The sequence below is a fragment of the Lipotes vexillifer genome, unplaced genomic scaffold (assembly GCF_000442215.2).
Source record: "Lipotes vexillifer unplaced genomic scaffold, Lipotes_vexillifer_v1.1 scaffold1400, whole genome shotgun sequence".
Classification (NCBI taxonomy): domain Eukaryota; kingdom Metazoa; phylum Chordata; class Mammalia; order Artiodactyla; family Lipotidae; genus Lipotes; species Lipotes vexillifer.
In genome coordinates, this window is record NW_006774288.1 from 479,390 (window position 1) to 502,712 (window position 23,323).

The following is a 23,323-nucleotide window of genomic DNA, read 5'->3' on the forward strand; positions in this document are numbered from 1 at the left end:
GCGGTACGCGGGCCTCTCACTGCTGTGGCCTCTCCCGTTGCGGAGCACAGGCTCCGGACGCGCAGGCTCAGCGGCCATGGCTCACGGGCCCAGCCGCTCTGCGGCATGTGGGGTCTTCCCGGACTAGGGTGCAAACTCGTGTCCCCTGCATCGGCAGGAGGACTCTCAACCACTGCGCCACCAGGGAAGCCCTGGACAGATATTTTACAGCCATAATCCAGGCCTCTACCAGCTCCCTCCTAACCATTGCAACAGGCTCTATTTCCCTATGTATCTCTAGCAACTCCCTGCCGTCTTTTAGGAAAACATCACAATTAGGTTTTGTTTTTAGAGGTGTTTATTTATTTTGGTTTTGTTGATTTATTTATTTGTTTATTCAATTGCAGGGTCCGTTCTTTTTAACCTAATCATTTATCACTTAATCAACATCCTCCACCAGTACCCCCAATATCATCCCTAATATCCATAAATACCTGTTAATTTCAAAATATACTGTATTATCTCATACATCTCCATCTTTGCTCACATCATGTTCTGGCTGAAAGGGACTCATCATCAGACAGAAAGCTTCTCATTCTTCAACACCATCTTAGAATTTATTTTCTCTATCATGCCTTCCTTGACCACTATCAACCTTCATGCTTCTTCCACCTATTTGCTCAGGTCACATTATTTTTCACCACTAGGAAGGCATTTGACTGTACATGTCTTACTCACCCTTCTCAATACATTAAGAACTCCCAGAGAAGAGAGTCCTTTTCCTTTTTCTTATTTTATTCTCACAACTGCTTGACAAAGTTGTTTAATTACATTGTGATAAATTTAAGGGTGATTATATGTCTTTGACCAATTTATCCCTGGGATAAAGATCACTTTTGTAATATAAAGGACTAGATGATATTTTGAAAAGATATTTAACTTATAATCCCACCTTTGTAAACAAATATCTATAGAAAAAGACACTTTTAGAAAAAAAGTATACGGTTTTACAATTATTAATGTCAATTATATTATAAACATGTTTATGATTCCCTTTCCATTACTAAACCAATTATCTTCACTTAGCTACTTTTTCTTCCCCCAAATCAGATATTTAGTTTAAAAAAAAGTCTCGTTTATCAGTACTACCTCCTGACCCCATCTTCTTCCAAAGAATACCTCTTAGTAGGGAGAAGTGACTTGAAGGGAAATTTTGGATTAACATTGCTTTTATATTAAAAAATTAGTTATACATGTAAAATCATTTTGACAAAAAATTCAAAATGACTAGAGAATAGAGACACAGTAGTAAGGAATAGGTGAAGTAAAATGCAATCTTCACCCCATCCCCAAATAATAGGGCTGTATGAAAAGAAATTTGGAAGTAAGCAATAAACTGTCTACATCAATATTGTTTAACTGAGTACACACAGAAAAGACATGACCACCTTTTTAAGATGTACCAAAAATAGCCTGAAGATTTTAGACATATCTAAACAATAGCACAAGGTTTATTGATATATTTGAGTAATGTTGAAAAAATTATTGGTGAATTTTACTTATATCTTTTGAAATCTGAAAATTTAAAATTCCTAAGTGAATGTGTGGATACTACAAAGAGTTTTATCAAAGAACCAGAAAGCTAGAAAATCACAATGAACTTCCACATAAGTATTAATCTCAAGCATGACTTTTATAATTTGTTTCTAGATATATAAAGAGCTCCAATGAACACAATACATGTTCATTTAAAACACAGCTAATTACCTCTGTGTGATACTAAAAACTAAAAATCCCTCAGACAGGTCACAAAGCACTTATAAATTGGTGTAATTACATATAAGTATGTACTTTTCTCAAGGTTCTAACAGTTTTGATTTTTAATATATTTTTTTAAGATATTTCATTTTAGGGCTTCCCTGGTGGCACAGTGGTTAAGAATCCGCCTGCCAATGTAGAAGACACAGGTTCGAGCCTGTGTCTGGGAAGATCCCACATGCCACGGAGCAACTAAGCCCGTGCGCGACAACTACTGAGCCTGCGCTCTAGAGCCTGCGAACCACAACTACTGAAGCCCGCGCGCCTAGAGCCCATGCTCCACAACAAGAGAAGCCACCGCAGTGAGAAGCCTGCTCTCAGCAATGAAGACACAGTACAGCCAATAAATAAATAAATTAATTAATTAAAATAAAATATTTTTCATTTTAAAATTCCAATATTCTTTTCCCAAAATGCAATCCTTTATGAAAGACGCTGCAGTTTTCTCTTCACTGATGACAATACTCTTCACAGCCATCACAGATTTACTCACATTATATACTTTTTTCTTTAAATTGTTCACTGAAAAACATGTGAGATTAGACATTGTACCCAGTTTTCATACAGTTAGTTCAGTAAGCAATTAAATATCTGAATAAAATGAACATAAATGCACTTAAAAATTTGCTAATAAGTGCATTTTGTCAGAAAGCTGAATGATGTAAATGCTTTATCTCATAAATACTATGAGTTGTCCAAAAGGAAACTGATATTTCAGAGTAAAAGATTTGAACACAAAGAAAGTACAGTCTTAATTTAGGAAGGAGACTTTGATCCACTCTGTAATAATTTTTTGAGAGTTTTAATCTTATTTTTTTACTAAAATGAAGATGAATTTGCCTAAAATATTGTGCAAAATAGCCACCACAATAAAAGTAACAAAGATAACCAAAAAACTAAAAATTGATGGTGAGCTAAAGAGGACAAAATGAATTACAGAAGAAAAGAATACCAAAATATATGTATAGATATTCTTGTCCCCGAACTGAGCAAAAGTCAATGTCACCTGTCAGAGACAATAAGAGCATTATGAATAATTATCTTTCTGACATTTATCTTAACATCAGTCTTTCAAAGTTAAAAAAAAAAGATTTTAATTTGATATGTAGAAGTAAGGGAGGGACCAAAAAATAATTTACGATATGAATAATTAATAAATTAAAAAAGAATGTGGCTTCCCTGGTGGCGCAGTTGTTGAGAGTCCGCCTGCTGATGCAGGGAACACGGATTCGTGCCCCGGTCCGGGAAGATCCCACATGCCACAGAGCGGCTGGGCCCATGAGCCATGGCCGCTGGGCCTGCGCGTCCGGAGCCTGTGCTCCGCAATGGGAGAGGCCACAATAGTGAGAGGCCCGCGTACAGCAAAAAAAAAAAAAAAAGAATGATATTAAACTAAAATCTTCTTGAGTTCTGGTCACAGTGGAATGCACATCTAAAACTAGAAGAATGAAAATATACTTAAACCTTAGGCCTTAATGAAGTGGGTTTATCAAAAACAATAAAAAAACTTGTAAAATATAAACATGTATTTACAGTTATTTTATGCATCCTAGTTCATGTTTGCTAGCAATATTCAAATATTTATACTTGCTAAAATCTAAGAAGGTTTTGGATAAAATAAGTTCTAATTTTTTAAAAGAAGATACTATAAACAAATGATGAGTAATGAGAGGTAGCTATAAACAAAGTGAGCATAAAGTAATATATGTACAGTGTCTTGGAATTCCCAAAGTACCCTTCATATATGATTCTCAAAGAATATTTTAACTAGGATACATGGGAATGTTATCCGCATTTCATCAGTAATGAAATGGAATAAAATTATAATTATGATTTCGATATATCCGATTGTAGTGTATACGCCACAAAATGAGTGAACAATACCATGATAGAGATAAAAAAATATTAGAATTTCAGTCAATATTTATTTTATATCATTTTAATTTTTTTTAATATTTTGTAATTGTACATTGAATCTTTTTCAAAGGATTGATACATTGTAAAATACATTTAAAATAAAAACACATATCACAGGAGGAGAGACTCAATTTTTCTCTGGATGTATATGGGGAAGCAATTTAAAAAAAGGAGCTCGTATTGGAGGAAGAATATAAACTCCAATCATAGTTCCTCTTGAGTTTGTTGTTTGAATTTTTTAAACATTTTGGATTAATGGAAAACGATATAATCATCCTTGCTGATACAGTTTGCCATGATTTTCTCCTTCTTTCTATTTACTACAATTAAAGGGACATTGACCAGACATTGGAAACCTCAGAAGTTCAAATATTTGTTTCAAACAAGCATGTTAAATATGAATGAAAATTGAATGGATCTTAGCACAGGGAGATCAGTTTGGTGCTTTGTGACCACATAGAGGGATGGGATAGGGAGGGTGGGAGGGAGACACAAGAGGGAGGGGATATGGGGATATAAGTATACGTATAGCTGATTCACTTTATTATACGGCAGAAACTAACACAACAATGTAAAGCAATTATACTCTAATAAAGATGTTAAAAAAAATGGAATGGATCCATCAATTCAGGGATTAACAGCAGTCACTATAAATGCTGGAGACCCATGGTCACGACACAGAAGAAAAATGTGGTATGTGGAGAAATGGAAAGAGTGGGACATTGTGCTCAGTTTGTTATAACAGCAATTTTCAACATTTTCCTCTTTAATAGTGAATTTTATAACATGCCTGAATCAAAGTTTTCTTTGTTTTTTCTACTTGTGATTACACCTGCAGAAGTGATTTGAAAGTCATGTTGTTTCAAATATATAAAAGTAGATACTTGGAATCATTTTTCTAAAAACCTAAAATACATAAATATGGCACTTCTATGAATATGGCTTATTCCTCATTTAGTATAACTGAGAGAAGTCTATCAATCCTAAAGGCAAAGCATATCTAATTTAGGTTCTGTTTAGCAGGTCAGGTATTCCCTGTAGGAAATAGAAAGTCTTATAAATGTGACTTTTCTCTACACAGCTCCTCAGGGTTGGAAAATATTATTTTCTTTCTTGACAAGTGGATTACGTCAAGGATTGTAAAGCCTGCAGCTTCATCTATGCTGGGGGAATATTGTGATTATACTTCATTTTCACTATCCCCAGTGTTTTTTTTTTTTTTTTTCCTTGCGTTATGCGGGCCTCTCACTGTTGTGGCCTCTCCCATTTGCGAAGCACAGGCTCCGGACGCGCAGGCTCAGTGGCCATGGCTCACGGGCCCAGCCGCTCCGCGGCATGTGGGATCTTCCCGAAACGGGGCACGAACCCGCGTCTCCTGCATCGGCAGGCGGACTCTCAAGCACTGCGCCACCAGGGAAGCCCTCCCCAGTGTTTTTAAAGCTGTAATGTTTATCAAAATTTTAAAGCTTTTAAAATATTTTTTTTTCTGTTGACATAGTCTAGACCCTAGTCTCATTTCTACACTTTGGCTCTTTTTATTATATTTTCCTGTTCTTTGTTGATTTGGGGGTTCCTAGGAAAAATATCACAGAACATTAATTTATCAATTTAAGATAATTTCCAAGTATGTAAGTGGCAAGTGATTTTGGAAAACAGCTGTCTAACATAACACAACGAGAAACTGTGAAATCTTTAGTTGGTTTTTAAATTAGTTCAATGCATTTTCTTTTAAATGTATGTATTACTCTAGAGCATACCTTCTATAGTGCATGGTGATTACCATAATTTTAGAAGCTCTTACTATTAAATCTAGGCCCTTCTTAATCTAAAAATCTTACCCTTTTATTCCTTTGTTGTGTTTTGGGGAATCCAATGAATGAAATTAAATTTGGGGAATTTATGCTTCATAAGTAAAATGGGACTTAAATAGCTGTATGATAAGCCCAAAGATGTATGTTAATTTTTAACATATTTTAGTACATATCAGGAAACCCCTCTAATATTGCACTAATTTTGTAGCACTCAATAAATGTTTGTGAAGCCTAAGTGAATAAATAGTCCTTTAAAAAAAATAATGAAACTGTGTAGACACAAAAGTCTTTAGATAACCCAGATGTTTGATTTTAAAGTAGTTGAATGGCTGACCATCACTGCTTAGATGGAGCTCAAATGCAGGAAGCTGTCTGCTTCATCTTTTCACATAGGATGAACCATACGTGTGTATAGATTTATACCTAGATTTTCCAGAAATCATTTGATATTTGAAAATATGTTACACTAGGCAGAATGAAGGAAGAATGTATAAACAGGAGACAAATGTCCTACCTCTATTGTGGAAGGGTATAATATCTAGTTAATGTCATGATGAACACCAAAAAGGGCTTTTCTTTTTATCTTTTATACACTTAAACTCACTGTATTTAGCAATACTGCTTATGAAAATAACTACCACTATTTTGGAAGCAACAAACAAATCTCCATTTTAGGATGCTTTAAATTAAGAAAAAAGTTTTTCTCCATATCTTTATCACAACTTTCCACATCTAAAAGTAATTCTCAAACTATAGAAAAAGAGTTAACTAAAATACTGAACTACTTATGGAGTCAGAAAGCAATGCTACTTTTTAAATTGTAGTGGTTTTTTTTTTTTTTTTTTTTTTTTTTTTTGCGTTATGCGGGCCTCTCACTGTGGTGGCCTCTCCCATTTGCGGAGCACAGGCTCCGGACGCGCAGGCTCAGTGGCCATGGCTCACGGGCCCAGCCGCTCCGCGGCATGTGGGATCCTCCCGAAACGGGGCACGAACCTGCGTCTCCTGCATCGGCAGGCGGACTCTCAAGCACTGCGCCACCAGGGAAGCCCTGTAGTGGCTTTTAAAAAAACTAATATAAGCATAGTATATTTCATGGGAAATTAATGCAGTGTTTTAGCAATGAGTTAATTTCTACAACAGAAACATGAAAACACGTGCATATGACAGATTTGAAATGAAGTGTTTTTTTCTTATTTTCTTGCTTTGATTTTATATTTTGATGACTGTTAAATTGCAAGTACATAAAGCTCTGAGGATACATACTGGTTAAGTTAGCCAATTTTTAAATTTCACGGTGTGGGAGGTACAGCTTGGAGGGAGATTGTAAAAACTCATTTAGACTGATTCTCATATTTGCTTTCAATAATAAAATCTGTACCTAAAAATAGATGTTTAAATTTTTAATTCCTAAATTATTTATTCTTATTCAATTCTAATATGAAATCCCTTTTCAAAAGAGCAATGCAAAAGATCACTAAAATAGAAGCTGAAAATAAGAATTCAAAAAAAATACATAAAAGCAAGAAATAATTAGTTGCATAATTATACCTTATTTAGATAGTTGTTTTTCCACTAGTCATATGGGAAAAAAATGGATATTGACATTTTTATGCAAGCAAATTATACATTTTAATTTAGTCACTTAATTTTATTTCTATCTTTTGATTATTTGAAGCTGAGTATCCAGTACAAAATGTTGACTTGAACACAGGTATAAAACCGGGGAATTCCCTGGTGGTCTAGTGGTTAGGACTTGGCGTTTTCACTCCTGTGGTCCAGGTTCAACTCCTGGTTAGGGAACTAATATCTCAGAAGCCATGTGGTGAGGCCAATATATTTATATAGAACCGGAAGCTAAATAGTCTTCATTTGTACAGATTTAATATTAAGGGTATTACGGGTTATCTTGTGACTTAGGTCACTGTACTCTCTGGATATCATTTTTCTTATCTGGAAGATAGACCTGAAAATATTTTTGTTTAGGTAATGGAGTTTAATAAAAATTATATCATAAAACACACGTGTAAGTATTCTGGGAAACTGAAAAGATTAATTTAAAGTCCTTTAAAAATAAATTAAATAAAATCCTTTAAATGATTGCTATGCTGTTTCAATTTGTTAAGTTATTAAAACCATAATTTAAAGAAAGATTTTTTGTATGTTATTGAGGAAATAAATTATTGCTAGTCCCCAAATCCTAGTGATGTAATGTTACACATGATTATGACTTTGTGAAAAGTCCAAAGACAAATAAGTGAACTTTCACAATAGATTAAATTGGTGTCAAAAGAAAAAAAAGAACAGAAATTTAGCTTTTATAGTTATTATAGCCTAACTTCATGGGATATAAGAATGTGTGAGCATTTAAATACATTCTTAAGATGAAATATTTTTTTTAAATCTTTGAAAAGAAAGCATAATTAAATATTTATAACATAAACCTATTCGACATCCATGCCTATTCTATGCAATGACATTTTTCCTAAATGTCCCCATTTCAATAAAGAGACATGTCAGCCTTAGAGAAAAGTTAAGTGACTCAACCAAGGACATATAGGAGTAAGTGATGGAACCAGGATTTTCTGACACCAGATCCAGTACATTTAAATACAAAGCAAGAGTCTTCACATTTTAAAAGGGTAAATGGGGATTTATATATTGGGCCAGATATATCATAACTGAGTTGTGGGATTTATTGTCTAGAACTATGTCTGCATGTGAAAGGAACCTAAATGAAGTAAGAAAGAAGTGATTAAAGTTCAAATGTCGTTTGAGTCAATATATCCAGATGGGCTAAATCTCAAATGGAGATGTATTTTTCTACTATTCTTGTCTGAGCTTTGGTTGTTGAATTATGTGAAGTACATCCAAAATAATTACTTATGAACACTGTAAAACATATTTTTGCTTTACATATAAACAAAGATATTTCAAAGCTGAGTTGTCTTCATTATATTGTAATAGTATATTCAAATGAGAATCATTTATATTTGAAAAAGGATAATGGAAGAAAATGCATAAAATGATTTCTTAAATCACTAAAAGAAATCCTGGTGTGCTTGATATATTATTTTTATAGCATGAGGCACTAGATGTTTTTAAATTGTGTATATAGATACATCTTTGAAAATTATTAAATAATATTTAGGATCTCATTGTCCATTTGTATATTGGAACTTTGCATAAAAAAAAGATACTAAATTTCCATGGCTGAAAAATATTTTTGTTTCTCTAGTCTTTCCTTAATATGGGTTCATATGATAACAGTTGTGTGGAAGCTAACAATTTCTCTGGATATGAGCTAGGCAATTTTTCTACCCTAAAAGCATCTAAATAGCATGTCAAACTGATGGGGAAGGAGATTCTGAAAATGGCATGAAATATTTTTTTCCTCCACCACTGTCATGTGTTTATCACCTGTTTCTCATTATCAGAAGTAAAATAGTTATAATCAAAATCACACTTTTCTTGGGCATGTGAGTTCCAAGTTTTTTGATTCAGTGCTTAAAGAGTTTGCAACATCACGGGGACACTGTAGAATATGTGTGTTTTAGCACACATGAAGAACAAAGTTGCTTGTGTAAGTGCCAGCCACCATGTAACAAATAGAATGATTTTTATTAATCTATATGCAAGCTCTGAGAGTGTTAAGAAATATAAATAACATGTATTTCCTGGAAAAAATAAAATAAGTTTAGACATTAGACTCAGAAAAATAAACTAGGATTCAGACAGGTGTGACATATTCAAGACTGGCCTGTTAGTGGAAGATTCAACATAAGGACAGTTATATCAGTCCCTTTGGATCACAATTTCTTCAGTCATGATTAAAATATATTGGACCTAACTTTAAAAATATAACTTACAAAATCTTTGTTTTACATATACATTTTTTTCAGAAGTGGTTTTCTCAAAACTCAAATTTGCATCTCTCCCTGTATCTGTCACTTGCATTGCACACCACTCACAGACTGAGCATGTGATTATGATGCTGAGTGAAAATTATATTTTATGATTAAAAACGATAATTATAATTTTATAATGTTACATAAGCAAATTTTAACATGATCATGTTGATAATTTTGAACAATTCTATAAAATTGTCATATAATTCTCTTTTTTCCCTCTAGATAACACAGTATCACCAGTCACCAGTTTAATCCTGTGTCTTTCCATTGTGCTCACTTTCCTATTACATTGTTATAGCTGTGTAATCTACCCTCATATTCGACTACAGGCATATAAAGTTTGATTCATTTTTGCTGTACTAGCCACTCTTGCCATTTTTACTCTGTCAGTCAGCCTATTCCACCCTATTCTCCATCACCTCTTTCATGAATTCCATGGCTTTTGGAATTTCCTGCAACCATATGTCACAGAAAAGTGGCTCCCATCTTCCCCTACCTTTTCACGATATGACTTCAGAAAGGTCATAATTACCACAACTCTGTTAAAGTTTGTTTCTAGTCTAATATAATTTGTTAAAATATTAATTGGAAAAATACATTTATTCTGAAATGATGATTTTTTAAAATATTTCTAGGCAGATATTTTAAAGAGCATTCTCTGTCAAAGCAAAGTGCTCCAGCATCATTTGCAAGCCCAAATCTTAAAACTAAAATGATTCCATATAGAGCATTTATTTAACACTTCTACAGGAGTTTTGACTATATTTTTTCTTTTAACAAAGTGATGATCTATTAATGGCTCTGACTTTCTGGTAGAGTATAGTTAGGGTTATGATAAAATATTCATTATCTTCCCCAAAGGTAATCAAGAAGTATATTGGATAGAAGAGTTACTTAGAGTGTTTTTTCTAAAGAAAGTTTGAAAGAAATATTTTAAATCCTTAACATGTCAGTTGCTTAAAACATTGTTTGGAAACCAGAAAATAGCTCCCAGCAATCATGAAATTGAAGTATGCTAATGAAGATATTTTTTCCTGTCTCTTAAGTTGAATATTTCTCGGATAAGATAATTTCTTTTTTTTAATAACTGTATAATCTTTTCTAATTTGGGGTTTAATAAAATTATTTTCTTTTATTTTTAAGACACACTTTTTAATGGTCTTGGGCTTGGAGCGGTCATTGGTCTGGGAGTCGCTGCACTCTTGTTAATTCTTGTGGTAACAGACGTCAGCTGCTTCTTTATTCGACAATGTGGGTTATTGATGTGCATCACCAGGAGAATGTGCGGGAAGAAAAGTGGCTCCAGTGGTAAAAGTAAAGAACTTGAAGAAGGAAAAGCTGCATACCTGTGAGTATCAGACATCTGCATCAAAGTAATGATAGACTCTTTGTATATCACTAGAAAGAACTCAAAATTTACGTTTTCTTCACGCAAAATTTAGAGTGAAATGCAAAACGCTTTCCATATTAGCATCATCTTCAAAAGTTCTCTCATGTTCCTATGCAGACAACCCACACTACTCCAGGCAACTCTCCCTGTCCCAGGCAACTAATAATCTGATTTCTTTTATAATAGATAATTTTTAGCTCTTATAAAGCTTGATATAGTTTCCTACAATGTGTGATTTTTTGTGTCTGCCTTCTTTCACTCAGCATAATGTTTTAGAATTCATTCATGATATTCTGTGTGTCAGCAATTCATTTCATTTTATTGTTGAGTCATTTTTATTCATTTTTGATACATACATTTAGGCACGTACAGTCTCATACATTATTTTCTAGGCTTAGGGATAGAGGAGAATCCATTTTGCATGGCCACATTGTTTTGTTTTTATATTGTTTTTTGTTTTGTTTTGTTTCTCCAAAGCCCATTTCAATCTTTCTAGGCAATTTGTCTCTGACCATTTTTCATGGGTATTCTGTAAGGAATATTTTCACTTCATGAGATAATAACTTAGATAGTATACATTTTCAATTAAAAAAGTACGTTAAATATTACAATCAAAATGTCACCTGCTTACTTGTTGGACACAGCACATAGCAAAGAACAAACAGAAATTAGGCTCTACTTCATATTTGAAAGAGATATTAATGTATGGCATAGTAAATATAGTGGAAACAATTCACTATTCAATATCTCTTGCTTTCCTCTTAGAAACATATTGTACTTCCTAATAACTTCCTGTACTTTTAAATTGTTAACTAAATAAACATATCACCAAATTTAGTTTTAGTTACTTTTTCACATATCAAGAAAACAATGTACTATGTAACATAATTATACATATATACATATGATATATATATGCACACATTGACTCAAAACTGAATTTTATATATCTTCATTGTTACTTTGCTATTAACTAAATGGAATAAATACTATGTAACAAGCACTTCTATACAATCTAGGGATAAAGTGGTGAACAAAACAAACAAAAACTTTGTTCACATGGAATTCATGTTTCAATGTCGGAAGACAGATAATCAACACTGAAATTGAAAATGTCTGGTAGTGATAAGCACTAAGAAAAATGAAAAACAGAATGACAATTGTTACTAGAGGTTGGGTCATTAAAGACTTCTCCAGGGAGGTGAAACTTAGGCTGAAGAGTGAGTGATAAAGAGCCAGAAATATAATGATCAAGGGGAGGAACATTCTAAGCAATGTAATAATAAATACAAAAGCCATTAAGTCAGGAATGAGCTTGTTACTTAAAGGTAAAATCGACCTGAGTGGAATGAGGCAAGGCAAGAGAGTGGTACCAATCAGGTGGGAGAATTATCTGAGTACAAAAGTATTAAATCTTCTTGGTCAAAGTAAGGAAATATTTTTAAAATAGAAAGCAACTAAAAGTTTTTTTTTAACGGTTTATTTAGCTACTTGTGAAGAAGGATTACTGGAGGGTTGGTAGGTGAAAAGGAAAGATTTGGAATCAGGGAGACTGGGTAGGAAAATCTTAAAATATTCCAGGTAGAAAATGATGGTTTTCTGTACCAAGCCAGTTGTACTATAGGCATATAAAAGTGTATAGCACCCAAATATAGATGAGGTAGAGTCAAGTACTGCTGACTGATTCAACTTTGGGGTGAAAGAAAGAAATCAAAAATGACTTTCACTTTTTTGTCTTAATTAATTACAGGGATGTTGATGACCATGTGCAAAAAAATGAGGTACATCTAAGTTCTGCTGTTTGTTTTTATTTGACTTTATTAATTGGTAATTTATCCACCAACACTTTTGTTTGTAATTCCTGCCAAGTTTAATTAACCTTAAAGTCTTGGAAAGATGAAAACACATGGTTCATTCCATGTTTGTTGTCCATCATAGGTTTTTAAATCACAATTTCCTCTGCCTTAGGAAAACAGTTTTCAACTCTTTCAAAAATTCATTATTCAAATTGGAAAAAAAATAAATAAAACCTCAATGAGAAATAAGGCATAATTGATTTGATTAATTGGATATATATTAGCTTCTAAATGTGACCCCAAGCATTCTAAGACTAGTCCTTTCATGTTATCACAAGTTATAAGACTATGTAGATTTCTTACAAAACACATTAACTAAACACTTAGAGCATTCTTATTTAAAGAACGTTATATTGCAGAAAAAAAGAGAAATTAAAGTCAATGACATACAGGATGGCATTGTGTAAAGTCCTAGAATATTCCATTATTTGGCTTTCAATGTAAATTAACATTTATCTTGAATTCTCATAGTTTATGATATAAAATGGTTAAAGATTACTATTTTACCAAACTTTATATATACTCATTTACCCAAGCATTAATTTGCAATAGCAAATATTTATTGAACACCTAGATAACCAGGCACTATCTAAGATCCAGAGATACAACTGTGAGGAAGCAAACTAGTCCCTGCCATCAACTAGTTACTGTGATGGGAAACACATTTTGATTAAAAAACAATCAAATAAATAAATAAATAAATAAATAAGAAATTTCTGTTGTAAATACTACTTTTCAAAAAAGAATGAATTTACTTAATCAGACTTAGCTGAGCAAGTTGTGAAAGAACTAAAATATAAGAAAGAATAGGAAGTAACTAGTCAAGTGTGTGTGTGTGTGTGTGTGTGTGTGTGTGTAAATGGCTTTTCAGCATGCAGAAAGAGGGATACATAGCTCTGACTCCCTTTACTTCCACATGGGAGAAGGGAAATACCCAACTGGAGTCCACTGTAACCATCCTGTTCCACTTAAAGGGGAAAAAAAAATGAGAAAAAAATTATGAAGTTCACAGTCCGGTGGCACTGACTCACTAAAAGACAGAGACCGAACCATGGGACTATGGAATGCATCCTCTTTACAACGTAATTTATCACCACATTACTAAAGACCTATATTTAGCAGTTCCTTCTAGCCAGTACATCATGTCCCACTATCAAGAAAATATTACAAGGCATACTGAAGGCAAAAATCAGTTTGAAGAGACGGAGCAAGCATCAGAACTGGATTCAATAAGGCAGGGATGTTGGAATCATCAGACCAAGAATTATTTTTTATGGTAAGAACTCTGATGGATAAAGTAGACAGCATGGAATAAGGGATGGGAAATGTAAGCAGAGGTGGAAATTCTAAGAAAGAATCTAAAAGAAATGCTAAAGATCAAAAACACTATAACAGAAATGAAAAATCCCTTTGATCATCTTATTAGCAAGACTAGACATGGCTGTGGAAAGAATCTTGAGAAGATCTTAACAGAAAATGTAAAACTAAAAAGCAAACAAACAAACAAAAAAAGACTGAAAAAAAAAAAGAAAACAGAATATCTAATACTGTAGGACAACTACAAAAGGCTAAACATATGCACAATAGGAATACCAGAAGAAGAAAGAAAGAAAGAAAGAAAGAAAGAAAGAAAGAAAGAAAGAAAGAAAGAAAGAAAGAAAGAAAGAAAGAAAGAAAGAAAGAAAGGAACAGGAGAAATATTTGAAACAATAATAACTGAGAACATCCCCAAATTAATATCAGACATGAAACCACAGATCCAGGAAGTTCAGAAGACACAAAGAAGGATAAAACTCAAACTAAAGCAACAACAAAAAACCTACACCTAAGCATATAATTTTCAAACTACAGAAATTCAAAAATAAAGAAAAAAATCATGAAAAAAGCTAGAGAAGCAAAGGTAAGAATTACATCTGACTTCACACACCACACAAACATACACCTCCCCTCACACATACACACACTGATTTTTATATGTACATATGTATATATGTAGGTGTGTGTGTGCAATTTTTCTCACATAACAATGCAGCTTCAAAATGTCCCATTTCAGTACATGAATTTCTGACTCTTTTTTAAAATAAATAAGCAGTATTCCATAATATTATATATCGTAGTGTATTTTTCCACTTCTCTGTTGTTAAAATTTAGATAAGACTTTCAATATCTTTATAATATTAAAGTATATTATGCTATTTTGTACTTTATTTTTACATCAATCCTGTTGTAAATGTACATGAAGCTCCTACATATGGAATGTAGGACGATCAAAACTGAAAAATACTGGCAAATTGCCCACAAAAGCCAGTACAAATTCACCTCTCAAATAATCATAGAATATGTATTTCCCAATTCACATCCCAAATAATCACAGAACATATATTTCCTACAGTGCTTCTCAAACACTGACTATTATCAGTTTATTTTTCAATGTAATAAGTGAAAAATATTATTTAAAATTTGCATTTTGCTAATCAGGGTTGAGTCTGAGCTTATTTGTTTTATGATTTTCTTTTGGTCACTTTATTCTTCTTGGAATTTCCTGTTCATATTCTTTACACATTTTCATAGAGTTGTTTGACTTTTCTTTCACTTGTTGATTATATAATGTGACCCTTAATCATTTGATGTTACATTTGTTGCAAATATATTCCCCAATCTATCCCAAAGTTTGGATTATGCTAGTGATGCCATTATTTATATGAAGTTTACATTTTCATTTAAGAATTGATCAACTGTATAAAATATTCTTTCTCAGTTTGTATCAAGATATTTTCATTTTGCTCTTATTTAATTTGTTCAAGTTGCAAGTTTTAGTAGTATATTTCCTAACATAAATCCTCCTTGCCCTCCTAGGATTGTGATGACAGTTAACACTGATTGAGTACTGAATGTATGTCAGGCACTATTCTAAGGACATGGCAGAAATTAGTTTGGTATCTTTATCTTCTCTGTTTTACTAACCAAGCCAGAAATGTTTATGCAGTGAGTTGGGAGAGCCAGCCAGGTTGGTTCTAGGACACATCCTCTTAACTGCTCTGCTACACGTGTCATCATTTTCTGCTTAATAATCAGTTCTAGAAATCTGGCCAGAATTTCTATGTTTACCAGTTTATAAATTGTAAAATTTTCTATAAATTTTGGCATATATTTTATGCCAATTTAAACAAAATATTGCTTTGTCACTATTTATAATTCCATATTGGTAATTATTCTGATATCACTAGAAGAATAATTAAGTGTAATTTATACAGAATAGGAATTAGACTCAGTGTGCTTCAGATAGTATTTATTGTAATAGGAAAGGTTGGAAACAACATAAATGTTTGTCAGTTAGAGACTGTTCAAATACATCGTGGTGAATATATACAATGGGAAAGTATGCACCATGAAAAAGATTGAGGCAGCTCTAAATGCTCTTTTATGGCTTCCAGCTAATACCTAGTGTAAATTGAAAAGGCAAAATTACACACCATTAGTATGCTATCTTTTGTTTAAAAATAATTCACTTTCACATATACATGCTGGCATATGCCTATTGTATCTCTTGGAAACAAGGCAAAAATATGCAACAGTAATTGTCTCTCTGATAGATAATTAAATATCCTACAGACAGTGGAAGGGAGAGTCACTTTTCCCTCTACCCTTTTGTATTATTCTGTACTGTATGCTAACGAGCTAAAAATCAAAAAAGATCATTAAAAATAAAGATTTTAGGACAACTCACCATTTTCTCATGTTACTCCATTTCTTTTCAATAATGTTTATTTTATCCTTTCTAATTTAAAGTTCTTTGCTTATCCGTTTATTTTTGGTAAGAAAGTATACAATTAAAGTTCAAATTCACTATCTTTTCTATCTTTTCTTTGCATTCTGTTTCATTTCATCACAGATTTGTACCTGTTATTAAAATAATTAAAAATAAAATCTGTTTTTTGAATCCCTTTTCTGCTCATTTTGATGATTTTTTGAATCATCAATAGCCATGCATTTCAAACAGTATCATCCACTATGTCATCAAGAGCATTGGTATCATGAAGAATTTTTTAAAGGAATCAATTGAAGAATAAAAACAACAGCAAACAACCAAGAAAAACAAAAAACAAACAAACAAAAAAAACTAAAATCTAATGGTGAAGTGCTTCTTCATCATCTCTACTATTATATAGATCTTGCTTCCTGGGAGCCCCAAAACAGATGTTGTTAAACATGTTTGAACCACCAGCTCCAACAGACATTTGAATTTTAAAAGTGTAAAAAGAGTTCTTCACTGTTGACTTCTAGATTTTCTTCAAAATTTTGTTTGTTTATGTGAGGTACCTACATACTCAAACAAAAGCAAAAACATCACACCTGCCACCTGATCAAAGTGTTTTATTAGCCTTAATATTTTTCTTTTCAGGTCTCAGCATTTGTGAGGTCTGTTAAATATTTGAGCCATTGTTGGGTTTTTGTTGTTTGCATTCTTTTAAATGTAATCCTAGTTTACTTGACTTTAAAGAACTAATTCCATCATCATATGATGATGAAACCACTACAGTATCAAATAGGATACACTCACTGCCCTAATATGACCAGTGCTTCACCACTACATCCTGCCCTCACTCCCTCATCCTGAACCCCTGACAACCACTGATCTTTTTACTGTCTCTATAGTTTTTTTGTTTGTTTGTTTGTTTGTTTTTCCAGAATGTCATTTAGTTGGAATTACACAGTATGTAACCTTTTCAGACTGGCTTATTTACCTTAGCAATATGCATTTAAAGTCCTTCTATGTCTTTCTTTGACTTAATAGTTCACTTATCTTTATTGCTGAGTAATATTCAACTGTATGGACGTGCCACAGTTTGTTTATCCATTTACCTATTGAAAAACATCTCAGTTTGTTCCAATTTTTGGCAGTTATGAATAGAACTTCTGTACAGATTCATGCACAGATTTTTTTGTGGATATAAGTTTTCAGCTCATTTGGGTAAATACATAGGGCACAATTGTGGGATTGTATGGTAAGACTATATTCCTGGGTAGTTGAAAACACCCATTCCTTCCTATTTTTTTGTGTGTGCCATATTTGAAATCTGTATGAGTACATAATTCTGAACCCTTATATCTCAATTCATTCTTTATCATCAGCAAATGGCTTCCTTGTTTTTCTTTCTTTTGTTTACTTTTTTGTGCTACAAAACCTTGTAGTAAAATTTCTACTCACAATTATGATAAATTACACTTAATTTCAGATTTTAGACATCTAACAAAATGACATGGATAAGAAATTATAAGTGAAAATAATCATGCATATATGTTACAATATTATTCTTTTTAAACTATTTTCTTAAAAACATAAGTATATTAAATATGTCAATGGTTGCATTATAGTTAAAATCATATAAATTCAGAGACATTTGAAACTAAAAGTATCATATATAAATTTTATCTTCCAAATTTTGATATAAAAACATTATTTTTCAAATAAAACATGTTTTTATTTGATGTTATTTTTAAAATAACATCATTTTATTTTTAAAATAAAAAATATATATTTTAATGTGTATGTGTATGGCTAATTATGGGGAAGAAGCTACTTCATATCATAACTTTAATTTAATGAACTGATTTTCATTTATTTTCCAAAAGAAACTGCATAATCAAATTGAAAATTTGAACTACTTTTGTGAAATATTTAACACAATTTTGATGAGGAAAATAATTCTAGACAAAATGGAATCTCTTCTTTTTCTGAACAATATATGGCTAGATGAATTTAAATGAAAAATAATTCTTAGTAGTCTTCTTATTCTGACCAAGCTGGATCAGAATCCATGGGTGGCGGGATTTTGTAGAGATTTTAATCATGTTCCATAATGCATCCTTTTTTACATTTCATAGGTAAGTTTTTTTTTTCTTTATTTTTCTAGGAAAGATGGATCAAAAGAACCAATAGTAGAGATGAGAACAGAGGATGAAAGAATTACTAATCATGAAGATGGGAGCCCAGTAAATGAGCCAAATGAAACCACACCACTAACAGAACCTGAGTATGTAGATTGAAATGCTTAATTATTCTTGGATAAGTATTTGTAAAGTGATGAACACATTATCATTATTTGTAGCACATATTGACAAATAACATCATTTTAAAAACAATGTTGTTTCTTCTTCAATGAAAGTACATGTGAATATCTAAAATCCATTTTCTATGGAGATATTTCACATGAAGATTTTGTATCGTCAGAGAAAAATCTCCTGTTCACACATATACTCAAAAGTTTATGCAAAAATATCAAAATGATGCAAGCATGTCAATAAGTTGGATTTTCCTACACTAATCTTATTGTTTAAGAAAGTGATACTTGCAAAATATGACTGATTTTTACTGAAATAAGAATGTGTCAGAAAATTAGTTATTGCTTTGAATATGAATATGACAGTCTAAAATAGAAATAGTGTGAAATAAACACATCTATACACTTCCCTTTGGAAATCAGAAGTCTTTTCAATGAAGCAAAATATTACACAGCAAAACAAATTCCTATGTATTAATTAACACTGACTATGATATAATGGTGTGTATGAAGACTAGTTAAGAAAATGCCCTTACATAGAACGGGCCATTTTTTGAAACCAAACCAAACCAAACCAAACCAAACCAAAACAAGATGATTTAATAATTACTCTGATTCCCAATTAAAGAAAATAAATACTTTAACCTCCCATTATGCTAACCTCCCATTCAAGCTCTAAATTTCTGTATATTTTGCTGCTAGAAATAACCCATTGTTTTTATAATCCTTTATTATCAATATTTTCAGTATTTGGGAATGGGAGAAAAGAACTCTGAATGTACTACTTATAAAAAACATAAAAGAGAGCCTGCCCTAGTAGGTACAAAGTAGATGTTACTTCACTTCAGCAATGAAATAACTTACTTTTGATTGGCTAGTTTTCACATAATAGCTTTGACTTTCAGAAGACATGGCTTTCTCTTCTCATTCAGAAACATAAAAGAAATTACAAATAAACCCCAGAGGAACTAACATAGTAGCATTCACTACTCCATAAAATGGTGAGGCTGCAGTCACAGAGGTGAGTTAGAATTCTATTTGTAGCTTAATTTTTTTGATGTGAAAAAATTATTTTGTCAAAGGAGGAAATACTGCCTTCAAAGCCATATGCACAAGATGTAATAATAAAGATGTAATAATAAAGAAAAAACTCTAAATCTTGATTTATTGTCATCATAGTATGAATTGTAAAGCTGTCTTAATATTAAGAAACAAAGGTTGTTATTGCTTCATAGGTTACAATTGGAAACTCTCAAGAAATTGCTATAAATATTACAGAAGTATCAAGAAAAAATAATAGTGAAAAGAGACCAATTAAAGAAACATATATAATAAATATAAAAAAGTGGAAAAGTCCTGAAATATATCTATTTGCATTAAGTTCCAAAGAATATTACTAATTCACCCATAAAATAAATTTTACTAATTCACCCATAAAATAAAATTTTAAATTTTATGTAACAGATATGGCAGCATCTGTTGTTTCTTTTTACTTGAAAACCCGGAGTACTAGTAAATCAGCTAGTTAACATATAAAATTATTTTGGCTTTTTCGTATTCCAAAGCACTTCATTATATTTTTAATACATCAGAGGGTTATTAAACAAAAGCCACCCTATAATGAACAATTTGGTGCATCCAAATCTAAAAATATATTGTTTCATTCATTATTATTCATTACGTCACATTTTTACAGTAGATAATATTGTATTATTATCTTTTAGATTATATTTCTGTCAATTTGGTATTTAACAAATCTGATTTTTTTCATTCTAATAATTGTACTCTATTTTCTTCTACAAAACAATAACTTAAATGTTAAGAGATACCACTTAAAGTGCCTCAACCAATTGTTTATTATTTTTCTATTCTCTTTCAGAAAATTGCCTTTAAAAGAAGAAAATGGGAAAGAAGTCCTAAATCCAGAAACTATAGAAATTAAGGTTTCTAACGACATCATTCAATCAAAAGAAGATGACAGCAAAGCATAACACCAAGATCACAGAGTCTTTAACAACGAATGCTACAAAGAGCATTTAGATTGCAGTGACCCTATGACCAAAACTATTCCATTGACCTTAATTTCTTGGGAAACTTCTAGCTTGGAATAGCTTGTACACATATACATATGATCAAATACTCCTGCCCATGGTCCATTTCCTTTTGTTGTTGTGTTGTTGCTGTTGTTGTTTCTTTTGTTATGAATTTCAATATAGAGACCTGACCGGCACCAACTCTTGGGTATCAATTTGACTCTATGATTGAAGTGCTGCAATTTATTATATGGATAAAGTGCTCTATTTCTTAAGAACTATATTTCATAACATAACCTCTCCACAAGTAGGGGTTTAAGGAAAAACAAAGAAAACAAAATCTTTGTGAGCTAAATGTATAACAAAGCCCTGCATGTTTTTTAATCCAATCTTGGGCAAATAGATTATTAAAGTGGATTTCAGTTTAAGATGAAAATACTTAATAAAGGTTACACTTTTCATCCAGAGAATTTCAGGGAACTTAGGCTTGAAGGAGCCAGTTATCTTTAGCAGATGTTAAATATTGAGAGAAACTTTGGAAAACTCTTTTTAAGTTATAATTACAATGCTACTTCAAAGTTGAATTTTTAATAGACTGAAGTGCCAGATCAAAATTGTTACCCATTTAAATGAATATTAGTTGTGTGTAAAATTAGATTAGAAAGAGTCCATAAATCTCTATCTCTTATATATGCCGTATTCACTCACAATGGATTACACACAAAGAAAATGTATTGCAAGTGAAAATAATATTGATTTCTGCCCTCAGCTTCAAATAAAGTAAATTGAAATGGGAACAATATCAATGTTGTCTTGATATACTTATAAATATGTGATTACCTTTTACTCTTTAACATAATTTTATCAATAAATGAGTCTTTAATGTTCAAATACTTCGAATCATATCCTCAGATATATTTTTGCCCATTGTTTTAGATAATCTTTGTTTAAAAATTCATTTTCCCAGTGTTATACGTAACTGGCTAAGGGGAATTAAAATCCTTAGTGGTTAAATTACGGAGAAATTGACATTTAGACATTGCCATAAAAGTGTCAATGATAAACAATTGAATTGTCACTATGTTTTTATTATGGATGTTGTAGCTAGAAGTCATTTTAAGATTTTGATAAACAACTTGGGTTGAAGAAATTCCTTAACTATTCAACACAAACTTTCTAAGGTCACTTATTAGTAACATATACCAGAATAAAATACTTATTAACTTCCAAGCTATGCAAGCTCCCAGAGGTAAAAGGCTGAAACATGATTTTCACTTATATGTAAGGTAAAAAAAAATGTATTTATGGTTATAAATATACATACCAGTTGGGAGCAGGTTTTAGATTATTTCTTACCCTAGAGAGCCAAAGGTTTCTTTAGGCCCCATCACATTCATAACTTCTTGTTTCAGGTGGTATCATAGCTTAAACATGCACTGGTTATGGAATGCAGACCAATATAACATTGGAGGAAAGTCTTAACAGTGCAGAGTGACCTGCTTTAGGGTATCTCTCTATGAAGATTATTTGACAAATATTAAATGTAATATTAATGTCACTCATGAACACTCTTATTTACAAAGTACTCGAAACTATCAACCAAGGAGAGACAACTAACTCATTCTCCAAAACTATGGTTATCAGAGGACAGAACCTGCCCATCTGCACGTTCAGACACTAAATCTCTACAGTGTCCTTGCCATAATTTACAGGGTTATATGATGTAGGAATCTCTCCTTGCTATATTTTCAGGAATATTCTGAAGAAAAAATTCCTGTGCCTACCTGGGAATTTGAGTAGGAATTATCCAACTGGTCTTTTGATGGATTTCACTGTTGCTGTTCAAGTTATGTTTGTCCAATCATCTGTTGCTTTATTTTAGTGTTTTTTCTCTTTTGCATGAATATGTTAAAACTAATCAAAATACTTGAATCGGTTTGTGCAGAGTAACCAAGCTCAAATTGTCCATGAAGCAATAGGCATGGACACTAATTTTTCCTGGATAGGGCTACGAGGTTTTAAAGTAATTATGGTAAAAGAATTAGGAAAACTGAGAAAGCAATTTAGCATGTTTACTATTGTTATATCCACACTATACTTCAAGAGCAGAGAAATCATAATAAAAAACAAAGATTGTTTTTCCCTCAGTGTGAAAGTTCTGTTTCTCGCATTTCTTTGGGCTTTCTATGTAAAGCAGTTAAATTAAATATTTCATATATATATATATATATATATATATATATATATATATATATACACACACACACATATATATATATATATATACATATGTATGCTGTTAAATTTCTTGCCGCTAATGTGGAGTAATGATTTGAAGTTAACAGATAATCTGGAACTAACTGTAAACAGACTGTTTCAAGTGCACTGTTTCAATTGTCTGAGTGGTCCTTATCTCTTGTCCCTGAACTCTAGGCCCTGCAAGAGCAAGGCAATACTGTGATAAACATCTTTTTTTTCTTTTTACATTTCAATGGAATGCTCCAAATGACTCTACTTATAAAAGTTTCCAAATAAGAGCTGGCATGTAG

The 23,323-nt window shown here is 32.0% G+C and overlaps 1 protein-coding gene across 1 annotated transcript in view; it reads left to right on the forward strand.

Moving 5' to 3' along the window:
* Window positions 1-21,576, forward strand: part of NCAM2 (neural cell adhesion molecule 2) — a 227,056-nt gene extending 205,480 nt beyond the window's left edge. The window contains exons 16-18 of the mRNA XM_007449094.1: window positions 10,577-10,781; window positions 18,595-18,714; window positions 20,621-21,576. Of these exons, the coding sequence (XP_007449156.1) occupies window positions 10,577-10,781; window positions 18,595-18,714; window positions 20,621-20,732 (437 nt within the window). The 3' untranslated portion in view covers window positions 20,733-21,576. The remainder of the gene's footprint in view (window positions 1-10,576; window positions 10,782-18,594; window positions 18,715-20,620) is intronic.
* The last annotated feature ends 1,747 nt before the right edge of the window (window positions 21,577-23,323 follow it).